The sequence below is a fragment of the Hoplias malabaricus genome, chromosome 15 (genome assembly GCF_029633855.1).
Source record: "Hoplias malabaricus isolate fHopMal1 chromosome 15, fHopMal1.hap1, whole genome shotgun sequence".
NCBI lineage: Eukaryota > Metazoa > Chordata > Actinopteri > Characiformes > Erythrinidae > Hoplias > Hoplias malabaricus.
The window spans coordinates 35,086,298-35,109,877 of NC_089814.1; the positions used below are offsets into that span (position 1 = coordinate 35,086,298).

Sequence of the window (23,580 nt, forward strand, 5' to 3'; positions counted from 1 at the left end):
GCGCGCGGTGATTGATGGCGCGCGCACTAGTATTTTTGGGCTTTAGAGAGAGACAGAGAGAGAGAGAGAGAGAGAGAGAGAGAGAGAGAGAGAGAGAGAGAGAGAAAGAATGCTCTTCTGCGGTGGTGATGTTTTCCCGCGTAATAAGCGGGTTTGTAGCTCGCGCGCGCACTGCTCGCCACTAACGCAATTCATTCCGTGTGTTTACCTTCGCGCGCGCGACGCTACAGGATTGGATTTCTGCGAGCGATGGAGCCGCGCGCGGATCAGAGACAAAAAAAAAATATATCCCCAAATCCATAAAAAAAAAAAAAAACTTGCGCGCGATTCGGTGAAGAGCGAGACAGGGGAAGTGAAAACAAACAAACAATAAACACAAACAACAAAACAAAATCAGGAGAAAAACGCGCGAAGAGGATTAATAAAAAATCCCACTTAAACCGGATACTAATCACAACACGAAATAGAAACAATAATAATTATACATTTTTATTACTATTACAATAAAATAACGACATGGAAAATATACAATAATAATGTCATATACAATACGAGTAAGTTTAATAACGTTAATAAAAATAACAATTTAAGAACTTTCCGAATTCCCCGCGACACAGGACCTCTTCACGTCACTTTAAAAAATCAAAGTTTTCTTTTTATGGCAACAATTATTGATCTGTATTTGCCTTCAACATTGCAACTGAATGAGTATTATTATTATTATTATTATTAGTAGTAGTAGTAGTAGTGTTAATATATATATATATATCTTTTATTGTTGTTATAGTTATTATTGTGGACGTTATTACTAATATTGTTATAATTATAATCCTTATTATATTTATCACATTTATTATTCCATATTTTATATTCTTAATATTTCTGGTATTAATAAAATAATATATAACGATACTATTTAATTATAATGACTTATAATAAGGCTGTAAGGTCTATGACTGTGTAAAATGGCCCAGGTGTGGAGGGCTGGGTTCAGATCTGAAAGACTGTAGAAGAAATCTATAATCAATAGTGAAAATTAACTTACACCGCAGAGCACACAAAGACAACAACAATATACAAACACCATCACCATAAACAACAAGCAAATGATAACAATACAATATTATTACATATGCTAGTAGACATATGTAATAACACATTAACAACAAGTTAAACATACTATATTATTATGAGACACAGTTATTAGCTGTATATATTATTAGTAAGATGTTATTAGACGATATTGCTGTAATGTAATTGAATATAATGTCGCACGCTGTCAGCACAGAAAACTGCGCCGGAACTCTGAGGATGTTCTCCGTCAAAATAAAAGTTCTGTATAGAGGACATTCCCGCAAGCGCCCGTGTGTGTGTGTGTGTGTGTGTGTGTGTGTGTGTGTGTGTGTGTGTAATCGTGCTGAGTCACATCTTTTCTGGAGTCGCGCGACGCTAACAAGCCCGCATCAATCTTGCGGCGCCTATAAATAAAAATAGACAAACAAACAAATGCGCGCGCGGCAAGTTAATGCAGCGCATCTGCGCGGAAAGCAGACATTTTCACGCGCCCTGGAGATGAGGAGTGACTTTTAATACAATCACACAAACAAAAAAAAAACACTAATGCAATTCAGCGCGTCGAGTTTAACTCCACCCCCACCCCCCCCCCCCCTCTGACACAGACACACACACACACACGCGCGCGCGCGCGCCTGTGAGTATGGGTGGGGGGGAGCGGGAGCTTTTTGGAGGGAGACTCTCTCTCTCTCTCTCACACACACACACACACCCGCCTGCATTCCCTCAATTAGAGGTTTGTAAAGAGAAAATCGATCGCCCGTCTGCGCAGTCGCCCGTTTAAACACAATCACGTTTGGGCCGGTGACAGTGGCGGGATTTCAGCCCGAGAATTAGTGTAGGTAACCGGGAGCGCGCGCTCGTGTGTGTGTGTGTGTATTTGTCCCGTTTCCTTGCTAAGACCAGTTGTCCTCAAAAAGACACAGCAGCGGTGAAACAATATGAGCGCGCGGACGTGTTCCCTCGGTGTATCTCTTCCGCGCCGGTATCAGTCACGCGCCCCCGTCCTCAGAGGAGACCGTGCTGCACACCCGGGGTCACCACTGGACTCTAGACCCCTGATGAACTGCTGGAGGTGCCGTTACCCCGGGTGCCACGAGCCTGTAGTACACAGCACTGCGGCTCTTTTATTTCTGACAGTGTGTGTGGAGTAAAGACAGGAGTGTTCATTTTAATAGTTGCAGGGAGAAATGTATAAGTACTCACCAGTACAGTAATACCAGCCTCTCTCTGTGTGTGTACACTATGGTCTTAAGAAGGTCAAATATCCCAAAACAACAACTTAGAGATATGAGAGAGAGAGAGAGAGAGAGAGATATGGGAGGATGAGAAATGAGAATGAGAGGAAGAGAGACAAAGAGATGAGAATGAGAGCGAGAGAGAGTGAGATGAGAAATAGAGAAGAGGTGGCAAAGTAGAATGGAAAAAAAAGCAAAGGAAAAGGAGAGATAAGGACGATTGAGGTGAGAAAGAGGGACGTATAAATGTGTGAGAGAGAGACAGACAGACAGACAGAGAGAGACAGAGAGGACGCGCGCGCACAAGGTCCATTCCTCGGCCGCATCCCGCGCGCCAATTACGGCGCTGCTGCCCTGCGCGCGCGGACTCGATTAGGCCCCGTGCTTTATCCGAGAGAAATATAATTACGCTCCCAAATAAAATAATCAGCATTGAAGAGCGATTTCCGTTAACGAGACGGAGCGGCGCGGTGGCACGGAGCGCGCGCGCCTCATTAGCGCCATAATGAGAGTTTGGGGGTGAAGCCGATAATTAGCGACAATGTGCGGAGTGCCGCGCGCCCGAGAGCCGAACCCGCCGCTCGACGCTCGCGCGGTCCCGCAACACACTCCGGAATTAAAGCGCGCTGACGGATTGCACGGAAAACACACACACACAGGTTTCAATATTTACCGCATTTACTGCCGTTATCACATTCCTCAATTAAGCTCCACTGACCACACCGGATTACTTCGTAGTTCTACACTTGTACTGTAGTCTATCTGTTGCTCTGCATACTTTCTTACCCCGCTTTCACCCCCCCCCACAAAGCTGCAGTGACACTGACGTGGTGGTGGTGGTGGCAGGGGCACAGTTAGAAATCTTGGGCCCCATGAAAGATGCTTCCCCACACAAGAGAATACTATTAGTATTAACAGCCCTCAAAGGGCCCCCTGTCAATGCCACGCCCTTAGAATCGTCCTCACTCATCGGACACAACCTCATGCGGGTTTTTACCAAGCAATGCATTATGGGATTTGTCTGCGTGCACTGAGAATTGTCCGCTATGATTTTGGACACCACTACAAAATGGAGCCCAATAACAGTGCACTATATAGTGGAGCAAGGAGGTTGGCCTCCTACCCTCCTCCAGGAGTTACATAACACAGTTTCTGTTGTGCAGAGCTCAGAGTAGCAAAAAGAGGGACTGTTACAGCTCAGTGGAGCATCACAATGATTTTAAAGCTGTAATTTTAAGGTAAAAACATTACATAATGTTGCTTTAATTTGAAAATGTGCCCCATTTGAGCTGATTATAAACGTGTTGTTGTCTCTAATCTTCCTCAAGCACCCACACACCACCCTCTATGGGGAAAAACACACACGTTCCTGTGAAAGACAGCTTCATCTGGACCTCTTTAAATCCTCCAAACGCTAAAAAGGTTGGCAGGTTCACTTCATCTTTCACGACTGAAGGTGAGAAAGAGAAGTGTGTTAAAAACACAACACTGAAAATATCAATTAAAGACTCTGAGCAGTTGACACGGAGCTGAGAATAAACCTAACAAACATGTAAACGTGAGCCTCAATGCGCACAAAAATACACACCGCACCTCGTGTTTCTGTTACTTTACCGTTGTTTTCATAGATAACTTTTAATCCACTCTTTGTCCATTTTGTCAGGGCAGCTCTCTCAATTTCAAGCTGTTTTATCTCATTGTTTGGCAATTCATTCATTCATTCATTCATTCATCCTAATCAGGGTGGCAGTGGGTCTTGAAGTCTAATCCGTCTCACTGGGCACTAGGTAGTCACAGTCACTCAACCCTCAGAGCAACTGCAGTGGCACAACTGTCAGTTAACCATGAGGTTATTAAGTGCTCTCCTCCTAGCGTGTTGAGCTCCACTGTCATTGCGTTCACCTCTCTCTAAGATGTGGGGGAGCGTGCTGTGTCTTGTGAAACACCACTGAGCAGGGGCTATTTGGACAGTGGATGGTTTTCTCACGTCTGAGCCCGCGTGCGTAGACACAAGTCAACATTTAAGAGCAGTTCCAAAGAAAACGGCACTCAAGGTAAATTCTGAAGGTCGTTCTCCAGATGATCGCAGAACAAGCTCTTCCATCTTCTCCAGGAGGGTCTTCATTCCAGTTTCCTGAGGGAATCTACAGAGAAGCTGCTTCAGTCTCAAAGGCACGTTTCGACGAGATTAAATCAGGCCAGAAATGAACACACAACGTGAGGAGTCCGTGTATAAGAAAGTTTATTTGATGTTTCAGTGTAAATCTGAACACTCATCAGAGGACGTTAAGGATCAGGTGGCACATCATTCCCCAAGTTAAAAATAAATACAAAACAGCGATAGAGAGAGAGAGGAACAGACATCTGGCTTGCATTGACATTTCTTAACAAGTCCTGACAAATGGAATGGACACTTGGGACTATGTGTGTGTGTGCGCGTGTGTGTGTTTACATCATCCTTCCAGCTTGACAGAGTCTAAAATGCTTCTGGCCTCCTTGTATTCCTCTGTTTCTGTCAGATCTTCCTCCGTTTCCTGCAAAACACAAAGCACTGCCAATCACAAATCACCAGCGGACACCAGGGAACGGCCGACGGATTCAGCGCAGGGTGATACAGACATCACCGTGAGATTCAGGTCCACGGTGCCCAGCAAACACTCACCTGAAGATCACAACAGTCCACTGAGCACCAGACATTAGACACAGGGCAGCACATGTCCCCGGACATTCTGGTTCCCAAAGGTACAAAGTGACGTTTTGGTGAGTTAGGTCTAAATGTGTCTCGGGTTTTTCTGTAGTCTGTAGTCATGGCATTCATTCATTCATTAAAACACACCCTGGAGGGGGCACCAGTCCTTCACAGGGCAACACACACGCTCACATTCACACCTACGGACACTTTTGAGTCGCCAATCCACCTACCAACGTGTTTTTGGACCGTGGGACGAAACCGGAGCACCCGGAGGAAACCCACGCAGACACAGGGAGAACACACCACACTCCTCACAGACAGTCACCCGGAGGAAACCCACGCAGACACAGGGAGAACACACCTCACTCCTCACAGACAGTCACCCGGAGGAAACCCACGCAGACACAGAGAGAACACACCACACTCCTCACAGTCACCCGGAGGAAACCCACGCAGACACAGGGAGAACACACCACACTCCTCACAGACAGTCACCCGGAGGAAACCCACGCAGACACAGGGAGAACACACCACACTCCTCACAGACAGTCACCCGGAGGAAACCCACGCAGACACAGAGAGAACACACCACACTCCTCACAGACAGTCACCCGGAGGAAACCCACGCAGACACAGGGAGAACACACCACACTCCTCACAGACAGTCACACGGAGGAAACCCACGCAGACACAGGGAGAACACACCTCACTCCTCACAGACAGTCACCCGGAGGAAACCCACGCAGACACAGAGAGAACACACCACACTCCTCACAGACAGTCACCCGGAGGAAACCCACGCAGACACAGGGAGAACACACCACACTCCTCACAGACAGTCACATGGAGGAAACCCACGCAGACACAGGGAGAACACACCTCACTCCTCACAGACAGTCACCCGGAGGAAACCCACGCAGACACAGGGAGAACACACCACACTCCTCACAGACAGTCACCCGGAGGAAACCCACGCAGACACAGAGAGAACACACCACACTCCTCACAGACAGTCACCCGGAGGAAACCCACGCAGACACAGAGAGAACACACCACACTCCTCACAGACAGTCACCCGGAGGAAACCCACGCAGACACAGAGAGAACACACCACACTCCTCACAGGGAGTCATGGCAGTATTTAAGAAATGAAGCCATGTTAAAAATAATTTTTTGAACTGAAACCTGAATGGAAAAAGGCCAAAATTAGAACATTTTACCCAAATAAAGTCGCTCAGACAAGGTAGAAAATTTAGAATATCGCTAAAGCGTAAAATGCACACAAGGGGGGTGGAAAAGAGTTTTCTGAATAAACGATTAGGTTTCCGCTATATCTTATCTATACACACACACACAAACTATGATGATTTTCATTCGCTGCTGTTTGTCAAACAGTTTATTCATGGTCTGCATCGAACAGAAAGATGTACATCAACTCTTCAGCCCTTATCTCTTCAATTAACCTGTTTCATCCTTCAGAATTTTATCAGACGAAGGACAGGGTTGAAGTTTGATGCCAGTCGTATTCTCAGTGCCACATTATCCCTGCTGCTGTGAGAAAAGGCAGAACACTTGTCTTTCTTCAACATATGTGGATGTTTGTAGATCAATCAGCAGGTGAATTAATCAATGTTTTTCACTCCGCCTGTGTGTGGTTTTAATGTTGTGGCTATATATCAATTCTGAGGCTATATGTTTAGACTTATGTGCTGCTTTAACTGTGCTTTTAGAAACGTTTCTGCTGCTTCGCTATCGTTAAGTGATATTTAAATTAAATCACATTGTATTCAAATGTAGTCATTACCCATTATTATAACAATTATTATTAGTATCACTGCTATTGATATTTTATTAATAATAATAACCAACATTACTGATACAAGAAATATTCAAGTATAAACTAATGATATAATCAATATCTACCTGCACCTTTAACCTAAAACTGCACGTTATTCTTTCCCCATTCTTTTAAACGGGCAGGTCACCCAATTGTATCGAGGATTAACGTTTTAAATGAGCGAAATAATTATCCGCTGATGGAATAAGACACTTTCTCTAGATAAAAACCATCTAGAAATAGGTTGAATAACCTTATAATATCATTACAACATTCTCATAATGAGAAATATTAGACAGATTGACCAGACGTAAGAGGAGTCCTCTTCATTATAGATCATTTCATGCAGCGCTCTGTTCTGTGCCCCCACACCCCTCCCTCGAGATAATTGCCGTATCCTCTGCTTCCTCAACACGTCAGATGAGGAAGTCTCGGAAAGAGAGAGAGAGAGAGAGGAGAGAGAGAGAGAGACCATAGAGACTACTCTCTACATGTCTAAGACAGAGAGGACACACACAGACAGTTTTCTTGTTAATCACAGGTCTTCTTGAGATAGAGAGAGAGAGAGAGACAGAGAGAGAGAGAGAGAGAGAGATAGAGACTGTGTGTGTGTTTCAGACAAGGTCGAAACTAAGCTCGCGAGAGGCTTAATTGCAGCATGGTAAAGAGTAAAATGTGAATTGATTGTACATAACCCCGTCTTCGACTTATTTAACCCCACACAAAGCCTGTTAAATATGTGTCTGCTTTAAAAACACAGGGGAAGACATGTAAAACATATTAAACAATCACACGGCTCTGTCGTCCCTGAACGATCTAGTTTAAGCTCCAAAGAGCGGGTCCCCCCGCACAGGGGCTGCCATGTTTGGAAAAGTACAGAAGCTTTGAAATTTATATTTCATCGCTGTCCAAAAGAAAATCATATATTTCCAAAAAATTTACTCTAAAGGAAGAGGAAAAATCATTTATTTTCAGTGGAAGTCAATGTAAAAAAGAGTAAATCTGGAGCATTTCTATTGGTCCACTCCTCCTGATGATGTAGTAAATTAAAAATAAGAAAAGGAGACAACAAAGAGATGATTCTTTGGACAGTGATGACGTGCTGATATTACAAAACAATTTTGGAAGCTTGCATTATTTGTCAACCCTCGGGAAACAGGTGTTACATTCTCTGTGGCGCTAATGAAGGATCATCTTTGTCTAACGAATGAATAAGTGAACACTTACACACAGCTCCTATGTAAGTTTCTGCTACTGGTCACTACCCTTAAAAAAATACAACAGCTATTTCCTAAACACGCTGTTCATAGTTGGTGCAGCGTTTCTAATGTTCTCTCTCCTGTGTCGGTGTGCGCACTTTAAGGTCCTAAATGTACTTTTTGTCTCCTGAGATTTCATCCGAACAGCAAGCACACCTCGTCCCATCTGGTACAGAGAAGATGTATTACCTTCCACACCCAGGAATAAAGGAAATCTCATGTAAGGTAATAGAAATCTCTCCGTATGTGTGTGCTCTTAGTGAGAGAATGTGTGTGTGTGTGTGTGTGTGTGTGCTCTCACCAGGAGTTGCTGCAGGTCAGCGTGAGCCATGGCTAAACGACGATGACAGTCAGGAATCATCATTCTGGACTCCTGCAGCACCTCCATCTGTCCATACACACATCATTGCATATGCGCGCGCACACACACACACACACAAACACACACACACACACACAGGAAAACAAGAGAAAAAGTGTTACAGTTACACAAATATTAAAACAACACTAATCAAAAATGTGAGGCTTGTTCTCAATAAGAAAGTCTCACATTAGAGCACGCGTTGGTCGATACGCCACATACTGTCCCAGAAATAATTGCAATGAACGATATTACTGTTATTTTACGATCATTTTATGCCACTGATGCGATAATGATGTAACAGCATAATAACGCAATTTACACCCCTTTAAAAAGCAATGAATTTTAGCACAAACTATTTGTATTTGAATTGTAATAAATGTTTTTAAATATCATTAATAAATAAAACATAAATAAAATGATAACCACAGTTTTCAAACGAATCCACACCAAGAGAAAAAGACTTCAGAACTGAGCGAGTAACTAAAATGCTGTATATGTGTATTCTTCTGTAAACAAACACATAGTAAACAAAGTGGACAACACTGAGGTGAGTGAGAATTATCAGGGAAATGTTTATATATTGTAGGAAATGTCAATTATTTGATTATTGTGACAGACCTGAGAACAGGAAAGGACAGGTCACAATTCGAGAGGAAAAACAAAACTGAAAATGAGCTAGATGCCTTGCTTTCAGAGAGAGAGAGAGAGGAGAGAGAGAGTGTGTGTGTGTGTGTGTGAGCAGAACCCATCAAATACAAAAGGAGACGTGTGTGAGGGTTACATCCCCAGAGCTGCTCTCACTAAGGAGTGAGCGCTGTATTGGCTTATCGACCTGTCAGCAGACACACACACACACACACACACACACACACACACACACACACACACACAATCGGCCCCCTCTGGCGCGAGGACGTCTCGGGTAACGTTATCAGACACACACATCAAAGCAAAGCTTTTTCCGCATCCACTCCAGATGTGAGATTAGACACACACACACACACACACACACGAGAGAGATACAGAAAAGAATATGGTAGAAACAATTTTAGTGTATTTATTACTGTGTTACGCAGCACTGTATTCTGTTCTCTGATGAGAGCTACAGAATAGAAAAGTCCATCAGCAAACTCCATATTCTCTACTCTTTACTGTGTGTGTGTGTGTGTGTCTTCGTGTCCCTGAATGAGCAGTGCTTTTTTTTTTTTTTTTTTAAATGGCCTTCTAATCCACACCAAACCCAAACACTCAATGACACTTTGTCCTTTTTAAGGCTCATTTATTCTTCCTTTACGTTCGCAAATGAATACGTTAATTTTTACACTCGCTGCCCTCATACCACTCTTCGTCATTTACGTGGACGTAGCCATTGAACAACACATCCACTAGAGGGCAGTTCAGAGTCAAAACTTACTAACGACAACAACTGTAACGTTAGTCGGTGCAGAAAAGAGGCGGTGGTGTAAACGGCGGGGTCCGTGAGGACAGAGAATTATTTTCTTATTTTACCAGGGGTCATGTTTCACTTAAAATATCGGCTCTACTGCCCCTCACTGTTTTCCAGTGGTAAAGCTCGGTTCCATCTGCATCCGTAAGGTTTCGAAGAACCTGCACAAATACAGACTGAATGAACACTCTGAAGACTCTGTGCGTATCTGTATCGTAGTGAATACTGAGCATAAATGAGCCTTTAATAACAAAATTTCACTCATGTTATATATAATAGCATTCTTCAGTTTATAACCAATCAATAAACCTGCAAACTTAAAAATGACGCTTCTTTAAAAGGTTCTTTACTAAAGAAAATAATTCTATATAAATCCCTGAACACTTGAAGGACCTGTTGTGTGATTTAAGGGTTCTTCACATCATGAAGGGGTTCTTCAGATTGATGTAGACTGTGCTATAGATGGTTCTTACAACGCCTTTTAGAGAAGGATTCTATACGGCACCAAAGACCGTTCCTCTGCTGTAACAAGCTTGACGTCGTAACAATAGAGGAACCGATTTTGGTGCCCTATAGAACCCTTTCTCCACTGGCTACGGCCATCGACAACGGACCAATCCCACTCTGCTACACACCGGACAAAGATCTATATGAACAGAAGAGTTTAGTTTACTTCCTCCATTCCTTATAACATTAGCCAAACACTGGAGTAAACAACTCAGAGATGTTGAATAAACTGCTGTTAGCGAAGCTTTCAAACAGTGTTTCATTATTTACATTCATACATTTTTAATTAGGCTTTATTCCACACTCTGCTTCGTGCTTCTCGAATGGAAAACACTGCCGAGTGCATTTTAAAAGGGAGCGATAAATCATGGTTATTCGCCGCACTTATACTGATTAATATGATCAGACATAACATAATGCACACTTATTTTTGTCCAAATATTTCCCACAGAGTTGAATTCGTGTCTCGTTTTGCCTGTATTTTTCCCCCTGCTGGTTTACGATTCAGAGAGGTTGGAAATAGCTTGAGTTTAAAATCAAAACGAGAACACGGCACAGACAGACTCCACACCTTTAGAATTAAGGCTGTTTATAGTGTGATAATCATCACAATGTTGGTGTAGGAGACAAAAATCTTCCAAACTTGCAAAGGTTGGGTTATAATCTCTGCTGTTTGAGTGTGTAATGTAGGTTTAGCGCTAGAAAATTCATTGTGTAGAACATTTTACTAAATTATAGCAAACTATGCAGCACTTAACTATAACACGCTAATCCAGAGTAAACTACACAATAGAAAAGAATAGAAGAGTGTATCATATGTTACTATAAACACGTGTGTGTGTGTGTGTGTAAACTGCATAGAATTTACTGTTATATATTGTATAGTATTATAGTATACTATATATAGAATATGTTTGTAGTGCTATTTTAATATATTTTAAATGTTTATGTAGTATATTGTCGCTGTCCAATTAAAAACATGTATCTCCATGTTTGTGGATGTTTTGCTTATTACATCAGTTGAACACAGAAATTGTGTGGAATTTTCATGATGAACGAACCAATACAAATACAGTGGAACCTCGGTTAGCGAACGCCTAGGTTAGCGAACAAATTAGGTTACGACCAAAAATAAAAAAATAAAAATTTGTACCGGTTAGCGAACAAAATTTCGGGTTGCGTACAGATGCGTGTATTGGATATACGCCATCACACTGCACACTGCAAAAAGGTAAATTTTCTTATGTTTAAATGCTTTCTTTAATGTTAGTATGTTTATTTAACTCTTTATAAACTGTATTCTAACTGTTCTCATTAAAAAAAACATACCCATATAACCTTTAACACTTATATATTAGCGAGTCGACAGGAGCTGGGAACCAATTATTTCTATTTCCTTTCATTTTTATGGGAAATAATTTCGGATAGTGAACATTTCGGATTACAACCAACTTTCTGGAACGGATTGTGGTCGTTAACCGAGGTTCCACTGTACTCCCAATGACTTAATAAAATTAAATAGATTTACATTGACTTCCATAAATTATCCTTCTTCTTTAAAACGTTTTTTTGGTGAAATATTTGATGTTACATAAAAATAAGAAAATAAGAGTTCTTAAGCTATTTATCTGAGCAGTAACAATAACACATCTACTACATTTAGAACAGTAATCTTAGATGCCTAAGACTTTCACTAAAAACACAGATTTTAAATGACTTTAGTGGAGTGTATTGTACACTTTACTGTGTACAAGCTTTGTTTGGCTTAATTTAAACATTGTGTATACAATAATTCTGTATATTATACATTATTACACTATAGCCTTTTATGCTATAGTACAGTGTAAAGTTTAGAGTAGCATGTATATTCATCTACAACAGCATTTATATTTAGTTTAATACCGTATACTGTATAATATCCAGTGTAAAATGAAGTGTGTAGTGTTATTTACTCTACTATAGCATATAGAATAGTACAGTAAAATGTATTTTCTACAGTTCAGTTTAGTCTAGTCTGACTCCAGCTCAGTGAGACGCAAATAAAATAGAAATGCTCAGAGATTTCAGCTGAAGAATCCCGTACAGTGAGACATAAAATAATCGTATAAACCCACTTCTATCACACAGTGAATAACAGGCCTCAGCCCAACTCTCAAACCTGTTTCTTGATGAGGTATTCATCTCCTGCCTCGGCTTTCAGTCTCTCAATTTTTTCCTCCTGTTGCTTCGCCTCCTTTATATACAACACCTCCTCCTTAGCCAGTCTGCACAAAAACAAACAGAGAAAACGGGAGTTTCATGAGAACAATAAACTCAGACTTTATCAAATCCCGTGTCTCCTCAGACGATGCTTTGGAGAGGTGCCTTACACTCAATCATTTCAAAAACAAACCACCGCACTCTCTGTGTAATGGAGTTTTCCAGTGTGGAAAAATGTGGATGAAATTGATTAAGATTAATAAGGCCAAAATGATGAGCAATTAAATAAGGACAGTTTATGGCGATTTTAACGCACAGGTTCAATTCCTTTGCGTAGATTAACTTATTAAACACAAAATAAACATAAGGAGTAAAAGTCATAACATTTACATAGGCAAGATTTTTATAAAATGTTCTGTTTTAGTGCCAGACGGGCCCTGTCCAGGTGTTTTCTCTGTACACAGAGTACAACACATACATTTTGCTCAAAACAAAAATGCCCCTTTAGATATAAAGCAAATCCGTAAAGTCTAACCATGTGCCTTAAATAGATTTTAAAGACACGATGCATGAACTTCCCCTTGAGAAACGGGGTACGTTTTGTGTATCTTTTTATAACGTAGCATAAAAACATAACGTAAAATTACTGAATATAAAGAATGGAGTTAAAGGAGGGTGTAGGACGTTAAAGCAGCTTAATAAAAAGTATATAAAATAATATAAATATTCTTGGACATAAAGCACCACCGCTCCCAGTGATAACTTCATTCCCTCGTCTCCACAGAAAGTGTAAATCGTACCATTCAGCAGGTCACATCTAATTAACATACAGAAAGTGTAATAATGAATGCTTAATGAATATATAGTACTGCATGGTAATGAATATTGAACGAACTTACAAATGTGTTGTGACGAACCTTTAATGAACCTATAATAACGCAGTGTAACAGCAGAGTGTAAAGATAGGCTTGTTTCTGGTTGGCAAAATGAACATGACCAATTTCATTCTAAAAACTATGTGAGTGAATGTATGTACTGCTCCATATATGGAAATTAAACACAGTGCTTTCACCCTGTGATTGTAATAACTCTAGATTTAAACCTAGCTCAAAATAAAATAAAAATATAATTGATGTTCACTGGAAAAAAAACTGCAAAAATGTTCTTTACTTTGATTTTGCATTTAATCTCGTGATAATTCCGTTAATAAATGTTCCTATCCAATTCATATACAGGCAAACGGAGACATCCGAAGCTGTGGAAACATCTTCCTCTTTTCCTCTTATATCGGTGTCGTTTATCTGCGTCTGTTGTATGCGTCAATCACAGCTACATGCTTGTTAGCCGCCGCAGTGTATGGAACGCACGCGCACACGGAGCAGCAGCGCTTCAGTTACTTCCTGATCGCTACGCTAATCTGTCTCTTAACTCCATTTATCTGACATACAGACACACACTCTCACACACTCGCGCTCACACACACACTGTACTGGCCCTTGTAGGATTAATTGATCATCAATTTAGCCCCTAATTTGGACTAAGTCAGGTGGCAAATGGGCCACTTTCACTTGATTGTTACTGAAAACGGGCCGCGGGAACATTGATAAATTCTGATTATTTATCAATTACGGCCAAATGAACTAAATGCATTGAATAAATTCGGGCGGTGATGGTCGTAATGGAGTTTGAAAATATCACTATTGATAATGATTCAGGCTAATAGTCTTTTTCCGTCTGCCTTGTCCGGATGACATGGCGGCGCCAAATTCATTTTTCATAAAATCAGCCGTGTGTGTGTGTGTGGGTTCGTTTATACAAGTGTGTGTGTGGGACTCTTCCTCATTAATCAGACACATTCCGGCAGAGTGGATGTGTGTGTGTGTTGCTGCATAGTATTGAGTATCAGGCCGCAACACTCACTCATATTTTACATCAATTACGCTTTATTTAACAGGCTTCGATCAACACGCACTGCCTTAATATTCAACATATGCTCAGGTGAGGCTGTCTTTCTCTCTCTGTCTGAGACACACACACACATCTACAAATCCTGTGCAAAAGTAAGAGACCACTCTATTTAAATTTCAGCCCAAAAACAGGCATCCATTTCGTCAAGGAGAGACATTTCTGAAGCGTTCATAAGAAACGATTTATAAATAAGAGGAAACAGGACTCCTAAAAACCGGGAAAACCTGATATCTCTCACCCAAACTGAATTAACCTGAACGCTGAGAAGCCAAAATGCAAAACACATTGTCGCCAAGACATCTAAGGTCATGATTAATATCATTACACTCAACACATGCCCTCATTTTGGTGGGAAGTTAAACAGACGTATGACACTGAAATGTAGCCTGAGTTTTATGGAGAAATGTGAACCCACACTCACGCATTCACCTCTTTTACAGACCGAACGAGAAAGCTAAAAAGGGACAGATGAAAAGAGGAGGGAGTGGAGAGATGGATGGACGGATTTGTGGGGTGGGGGGGTGGTGTGTTGTAAAGGCAAAAAGGTGTTGAATTATTCCAGTAAAGCTGAAGGACAGGCTAATGAAAGCTGCGCCATGCTGATGTTAATTTCTTATTTCTGTCCGGGTCGTCTAACAGGGGTGGGGCTGGTCTGGACCTTAAAATGGGGCTGCCAGCACGGTTTCCCCTCACCATAATGGAAAAAGCATCTCTCTGGAAAATAGAGAAAAGAATTAGAGGCGACACACACATTCGCTCTCCTCTAATACTGTATTTTTGAGGCGCCGAGCCCCCGGCAGCACTCAGTGACAAAAGCAAATTACTGTTGTCATTTTATTAAGGGCATCCGCTGAGCTAGGCCTGAAACGGGTGGCTGAATTACAACACACACACACACTTTCAGTTAGACTTAGACACACACACACACACACAAAAACACAAGTAAAAATACATGAAGCTTATTTGTGTCTTGAGGGTAAAAGAAGGGGGAAGAGAAAAGAAAAAAGAGGATAGAGGGGCCTCCATTTTGTTCTTGGCAGTTCTGAACAATTTGGAAAAAATACTGAATTATGCCTGTGATTTTAACTGCGATTATTCTCTATAAATAAAAGGTCCAGGTTTGTTTTTTTTGGCCCAAAACAGACCAGCTCGAATGCACCAAACGGCCAGTTAGTGGTCATGGCAGTGATGTCACAATACACAGGTGTCTGACTGCTTCTGATTGGTCGAAACCTAAATAGGACGTTTCCAAATTCTGTACAGTTGCATTAAAGGTGTATTTATATTATAAAAATCATTTAATGTCCAATTAAATACCTCAACACTGACATATCATTATTAAAGGAACAATTCCTAAAGATTATTATTAAAAATAAAATATACATTTAAATCTTTACATGCTCCTTGCATTAAAAACAGGTGGAAATTATATGTAAATGACCAATTGTTTAAAAATATTTTCTAAAAAAAAAATGACAGTTCTGTGTCAATTTTTTAAGACTTTTACATCAACAAATAAATGGTTAAATTTTCCACAAATGTGAGCTCCACCTTTAAGGCAATGTTGCTGAAATTACAGCTGCTTTTTGTGATGTATTTTATGACTGCACTCTGAGCCCAAGTCCTAATCGTAATGGCCGTACGAGCCAGGGTCAGACGATTACATACGCACAGGTCGTATTTATTTTTATTACGCAACAGTACGAATGTTTAGACTTCAGCAATATTTCAAATAAATATTTGAGGACTTAATTAATAATTATTGGATGCTGGAGGAGCAGAATATTTAGATGACACAGATACAAACATATACACACAAATCAAACTGCGCTACACTGAATTGTGCTACATTGTATAGTTAACTTTCAGTAATTGCATTTGTCTGATGTGCTGAGATATTCAAAACAGTAATTCCTTTCAATTTAAAGCTACGGCAGTACAAGATAAGCTTCCTCGGGTGTATTTATAACTTTCAATAACTTCAGAACCACGATCAACATACATTACATTACCTTCAGAGATTGGGGAAAATATTGTGATAGAAATGAGTTCACGTCACTCAACTGTCAAGCAAAGAAAGTGGACGGAGAAAACAATTACGGTTTAGCGTTGATGATTAAACATGACAAGCGTGCACATGTGAAGGAGGACAAGCGTCCGCGTACGTGAAAGAGGCCGCTATATCCACTCTGCTCGTTAACAGCATAAAACAGGTACTAAATTTAGTCTTTCTCGAGATGAAAACATGCCCCTGCAGACGGAGGAGAAAAACGTGCGCGATCCGAGAGAGTGCTCATCAGCTTGCACACATCTCACGCTCCTGACAAATTAAGAAATGCAATTCAGCAATACGCCAGGCAAAGGTGGACAAAATCAATAATGTGACCTGGAGCTGAGGAGGTGTTGCTTGTGTGAGGAGAGGAGAGCGAGGGAGGGAGAGAGAGAATGAGAGTAAAGGGGGGGAGAGACCTCAGACCGAAGGAAATCTATAGCAGCTAAAGAGCTGAGAACGTACAACAGCTGGTGCAGATCTGCTCTGATCAATAGCGGCTGCTCCGTGATAACAGAGAGCTGCACAACAAGCCGGACACTCACTTTACAGAACCACATGCTCAGACTGTTTCCTCACGTTTGGACCGGGCTAACCACAGATTGGGAGGATTTAGAAACAGGATAACGACGTTTAGTGTTTTATACTGAAATTACGGCTTGACAGAAAGCAATTCTCAGAACACGAGCGCTGCAGGTTTATTAAATCCCACACTGTAAGGTTTGTCCTGGGACGTTTAACAAACCGGAGCTCACAAACTCACTTTAAAGCTAAAATCTGAAAAGCGTGGATGTAAATGGTGTGGAAATAACATAACGATAATGTAATTAATACAATGTAATAAGTGGAGAATAATCTACACAACTACGCGTGCCGTATCAAAGTTGTTCACAGTCTCTGGGATTAAAGTTCTCAGTCACCACGATGGATTTCCGTTTTATTGTTGGGTCTGAAGTAAAGAAATTAATGTACAATATTAACGACATGCACGTGCACACACACACTCAACCAGAGAAAAACACTCTCAACCAAAAGAGATCAGGAGCTCTTTGAAGATAATAGAAGTAGGGCTGTCCCAATAATTACATTATCGATTTATCGTGTGATATATGGAGAACATATGTATTTCCATATATAAGTTCATATAATTTTCACTGACCTCAGTGTTGTGCACTGCGTTTACTGTGTGTTCTATAAATGGTTTGTAAAAGTCCCCAGTGTTTTAGCCACAGAGCTCTGTTCTGTTCTGGAGACGTTATGTGGATTTATTTAAAAGCAGTGGTTTTATATTATTTTTATTCATATTTCATTTATTCCCTATATTTAAATATTTTTTAAATTCCAATTCCAGTGTCTGATTATTCTTAATAGCATCTAAATTCATAATGTTTTTGCTAAAAGTTCAATTGCATTATTAAGTTATTTACTATGTGGCTCTGGCATATCACAAATATTTTTGGGGCTATTGTGCCTGGCCTAATTTACTCACTGTTATCAAAAATGACACACTTATGTTGTTTGGCTCAAAGGTAGATTTGCGCTATCCTGAATAGCAGTAATATGTTGATGGTCATGAGGAATCGTCTTAGGAAAAACATCCCTGACAACTATTTGTACAGTGGCACATCAGTGTTTATTATCCATGGGATATATTGTTTATACACACACACACACACACACACACACCTACATACCATCACAGCACGCTATCTGAACCAGACCCAGCACGATCGATGCAACATGTATGAACTATGCAAAAGGGAGTAATGTTGATGATTGGAAGCTGAATTACAGTAATTCCCCGTTACGTTGTCACTCAGACTCTATTCTGAGAACACACAATAAATCAGCCCTGATGCAGCCAATAATGTAATTATCAATAGGCAGCATTTTACAGGATAATTGTAATAAACCAAAATTGTGAACAATATTAACGCTGTTCCATATTAATGGTGAAATGTGGGTCTAAATCTTTTTGGGGAAAATATTATTGCATTCAATTAATATCTATAATTACTTCTAATTAATTTTTTTTTATGACCAATATTGTGATAATCACATTACAGCTCCAAGAATTTGGAATTCATAACCACATGGAATTAGACCCATAACATTCTATTGAGGAATTCAATGATGGTGGTCAATCTTTTGATCCTTACATTTAGTTTAAAACTGACCTACATTTTACTATTTTCTTAAAGGCTAAGCAGCAGCTCTATGAAAGTGTCAAACAAATAAATACAGTGGAATTTGAGTTCCTAACTTGTGTTTATTGATCGTCAGAAAACATGTTATTTCTTACTAATTGAAGGAATAAGGTTTAAAAGACCGTTGGTTCCCCCCCCAACGGTGTTGGGAAACTCTAATAGGCGTCTTGCCTGTGACGTAGATGGTGGACAACAACTCTAGAAGCTGCACTTAATTTAATGCAAAATGACGAAAAGGTGTGTTGTTTTTGGCTGCAATCATTCAATGTACAGTGGGACATCTGTGAACAAATGGCCCAAAGATCCCAAAATATCCAGAAAATGGACTAAATTTGTCCACTTTAAACGGACACTTTGGAAAGGACCCTCCGCTCACTCCGTTATCTGTAGCTCATTTCACTGGCGCTTTTCCAACAATATGGGCATGTAAGGACACCAACGAAAGGTGTTCAAGAGCCTCTGTAACATGGAGGTAAACAGGGTAAGGACACTCACTTCGCCTGTTTTAGTTGGTGTTAGCTAACGTTAGCTTGCCTCGCTAAACTCGGTGGCTCAGATTATACTCGGCTACGTAGCTGCATTACGGAGGTTTATAGTGTCGGATGAATTCGAGTTCGACTTCGATCACATTTACAAGAATAACGGTACCTCTACATTTGAGTTTAGCTTATTGCTAGGCTATTGTCATGAATAATGTTGGTTATTTAGCTAGATACTGTCATAACAGTCAGTCATAACGGTGTTTTACCGCGGCGTTGTTCAGCTGTTGTCCACCAGTGACGTCACGGTTGCGTTCAAGAATTTTAAAAAAAATTGTCAGTTTTAAAGCAAATTAAGCAGCTATTTTCATTTTAATTCATACTTATATCTGTCAGTAACTAAAATAATGTCAAATATTCATGGAGGTCCATTAAGTGGTGCTTAGCCTTTAACTATATATTAACTTTCCTCTGGACCTTATGTTTCTTCTTTTTATGCTTTTTATTTATACCATGTTGTTTTATCCCTAGCCTCCTGTCTTGATTTGGTGATTGTTAAATCTGCTGTACCGCACTTGGGTCAGATGTGGCTTTTGAATTTTATTGAACTGTTTTCCCTAAATGAAGATCCAGGCCTGTGTTCATCACCAGGTTCATAAAGATCAAGCTAATTCGTAGGGCTAAATGAAGAACAACAGCCTGTCACTCATTTATGGTTGTTGGGATGTATACAGCACTCTGATTGGTCTAACTCAGCTATATATAAAGGTAAATGCCCCTATTTAAACATTTCATTGATGTTCTTAGAAAACTGTCAAGTTTAGTAGACATTGTTCTTGATAATGCAGGCTATAATTAAAATTTCAGGTCTTGCAAACTGAAAATGGCACTGTGTTTCCACACAAAACAATTCCTCTTTCAGCTCTAGTCAAAGGCCTGGTTTTTTTTTTTGTTTGTTTTGTTTTTCAGACATTCTGCATGAAACCAATTTCAAATATGGCTGCCCTCCTATATGGGGAACCCACTCTTTGTAGCAGAAATTGATTCATTCAGGGACTGGAAAGAAATCAAATTCTTCATCTCATGTGTTATACATTTTATGGAAAATAATCAATAAAATATTAAATGATCACTTATACATAATTCATAAATGCTGTTTGCTACTTTCTGAGGTGGAAATGACCGATCGCACAGATGATGTAACTCAGTGTAAAATGTAGAGACTAAATCACAGTGCAGAAATGCAACATTATGTGCAGATCAATGTGAGGTGAGATGTTCGAATGTTTCTCTACACAACTCACTTCTCTGAACACCTTAACTCCATTATTGGTTGAAAAGCTTATAAGCTGCATGCTGGGAACCTGATAACAACACAGAAGATCCATTTGTCAAACTTTAGTCTGTAAAATCTGGATCAGTCATAGAGCGGGGAACCTACTGCAGGCTTCTACTCTCAGTACTCATCTTCAGAAAACTTCTGCCCATGCTTATGGTTTTGTACTTTGGCCTGTTTGCTCTGTAATCAGACTGGAACAATGATAAGGCACCTGGAGCAGTTACGAGTCTGCTTCGACTTCTATAAAACCCTATAAAATATCTGTATTAACTGAATCAACTAGAAATCAGATTAAGAAGTCTGTTTAACAGCTGGATTTTAGTTTGGATTATTAAGTGCATGTAAAAGCACTCAGTGTCTAATCTGGCTTTGGAAAAGCTGGATTTATAACCAAGAAATTTAAATTAGAAAACGAGAACACTATCACTTATGTCAGGAATTCTAAAAACTGTTTCTATATTGTATTTTACTTTATTAATAATAAGCTGTCTCTTGTCTGACATAGTGTCAGTGTAACCTACAGGGACAGGGACATAATTGCAATGTTGAGGATCTTTCTCTTATTATCATTAGCATCAGTGCAGCAGCTGTTCTAAAAACAGAGGACGGTTGCTGTAATACACATGGATGGACTTCGAGCATGGCTAGTATATGAAGCATATATATGAATGATATAATTTAGAGTGTAGCATTAATTATTAATGTTAATTGCTATTAGGAATGGGATCACATAGACTAACCATGACTAAGCAGTCCTGAGAGTAACGTAGTGGTACCAAAGATGCATTAAGTAGCACACACATAAATAAATAAATAAAATCAAACTTTTCTAACAGTTAATATTGACAGCAGGGTAAAACATGGATATGTATGTGCTTTACCCACTAAACTCTGTGGATAGTTGGTGTGTTCTCCCTGTGTCTGCGTGGGTTTCCTCTGGGTGCTCCGGTGTCCTCCCACAGTCCAAAAACACACGTTGGTAGGTGCATTGGTGACTCAAAAAGTGTCCGTAGGTGTGAGTGTGTAGTGAATGTGCGAGTGTGTGTTGCCCTGTGAAGGACTGGCGCCCCCTCCAGGGTGTATTCCCGCCTTGCGCCCAATGATTCCAGGTAGACTCTGGACCCACTGCGACCTGAACTGGATAAGGGTTACAGATAATGAATGAATGAATAAGAAGATTTTTAGTCGAGAATTTCCCCAAATATATACACTTCCAGCAAACCCTACACCTTAGTTTAGGTTAGTAAGACACGGCTATATCTATTACTATCGCGAATATTACTTTTTAAATCATAATTACAATTACGTTTCATAAACACCAAGTTTATGTATAATATGCTACGTAGTGCTTTTCTAAAAACTTTCAGTGCTTGATGTTCTTTGGAACATGAATAATACAACAGCAGAGCATCTGATGATCAGTTATACACACTCACCACGTTCCTCACACATGTGGACAATCTCCCACAGCCAATCCAACTTACCAACACGTTTCCGAACCGTGGGAGGAAACCCACACAGACACAGGAGAACACACCAAAGCAAAACTCAGAGTGACAGGGTCGAGGATCAAACCCAGGACCTCAGGGCCCTGGAGATGTGTGGATGCAAAATGTCATAGCGAAGCACACCATGATTATTATTATTATTATTATTATTATAATAATAATAAGTCTTGTTATGAGCCTTGATATGGGTTCAAGGTTTGTTTGTTTTTTTAAATTTACCCAGCAATCTGACACCTTTGCTTTACTTTAATAACTTCATCTGCCTTACTTTTATAATAAATACCATATAATAAAAACATTTTCTTCGTGGTAGCAGTGGAATATACAGCAGTCGCTACCTGGTATAACGTTGAATGTTAGAAATTACAGCATATAGCCAGTTATTTACACGTGATAGAGCCACACATTATTTTGCCAGTTTATAATAAATACAATTTACAACAAAGAGGCCAAAAGACCCACAAAAACAGTAAGGTTAACAAATGTCTGGCGTTGACTGTAATATGAGCCTCTGTAATTGAATTAACGTTACACAAAAGCTTAACCAGAACCGTTAACAATTTCATGTGCTCGAAAAAGTCTTTAACCTACAACTATTTAAACGAATCCAAGTCTAAATGAAGTATACACTGTATTTTGCAAATTACGAAGATGACTTAATCATTCTAGCCACTATGCTACGCTATAAAAACTGACAAGGCAGAAGCAGCGGGCTCAATTTTTAGCGCTACTGCCACAGCGAGCCTATCCGTGGCACGAGAGCTCCATCACAGTCCGCTGTAGCCGCGGCCTTACGCCGGAGAATTAGCACCCATGCTAACCAACACTGAGCTCCACAGAGCGCTGGTCACACGTTTACTTACCGTTTAACAACACCTGTCTTTATTTTAATCTGCCGTATTCTCGGATCTGCCATGATTAACCTCGAGTTTTTAACAAAACTTGAGTGAAGAATTAAACAAAATTAAAATAAAAACCGTAAGCTGCAACAAAACCGCGGGCTTCAGAAAGCTCCTTAGCTTCTGGAGGAATCCTGTGGAAAAGAGGACGAATCACGAATTGCTCTGTGCTTCTTACATAGTACACTACGTAGGGCACAATGATTCAGCTTCTACATTTAGTACGTTACATATCAACTGTAAATACATACGTACTCTGACAAAAGACGCATTTTTTACCGAGCATTTTACTCATTAATTTTGAAACAGAAATGTGTGGTTTTCTGAAATAGAGTGTAGTAGCTACAAGGAGCCATTTGGGATCGAGCCCGGAATTTTTGACAGAGAATGAATACAAATGTTTACCTGAAATACTGTGCAAAAGTTGTAGACATGTTAAAAGTTATAGCTGAAAAGTCATTTTCTGAAAAATGCATATTTATATGATGAGGAAAATATACTAATATAAAAACA

General features: G+C 40.2%; 1 protein-coding gene across 1 annotated transcript; it reads right to left on the reverse strand.

Annotated features, from left to right (window-relative positions):
- Positions 1-4,543: 4,543 nt before the first annotated feature.
- Positions 4,544-23,231, reverse strand: tbca (tubulin cofactor a). The gene is made up of 4 exons (XM_066646050.1): positions 23,032-23,231; positions 12,577-12,682; positions 8,402-8,488; positions 4,544-4,846 (listed from the first exon to the last, which is right to left on the reverse strand). Exons 1-4 carry the CDS (start codon positions 23,082-23,084, stop codon positions 4,766-4,768), a joined length of 327 nt encoding a protein of 108 aa, XP_066502147.1. The 5' UTR covers positions 23,085-23,231; the 3' UTR covers positions 4,544-4,765.
- Positions 23,232-23,580: the final 349 nt, after the last annotated feature.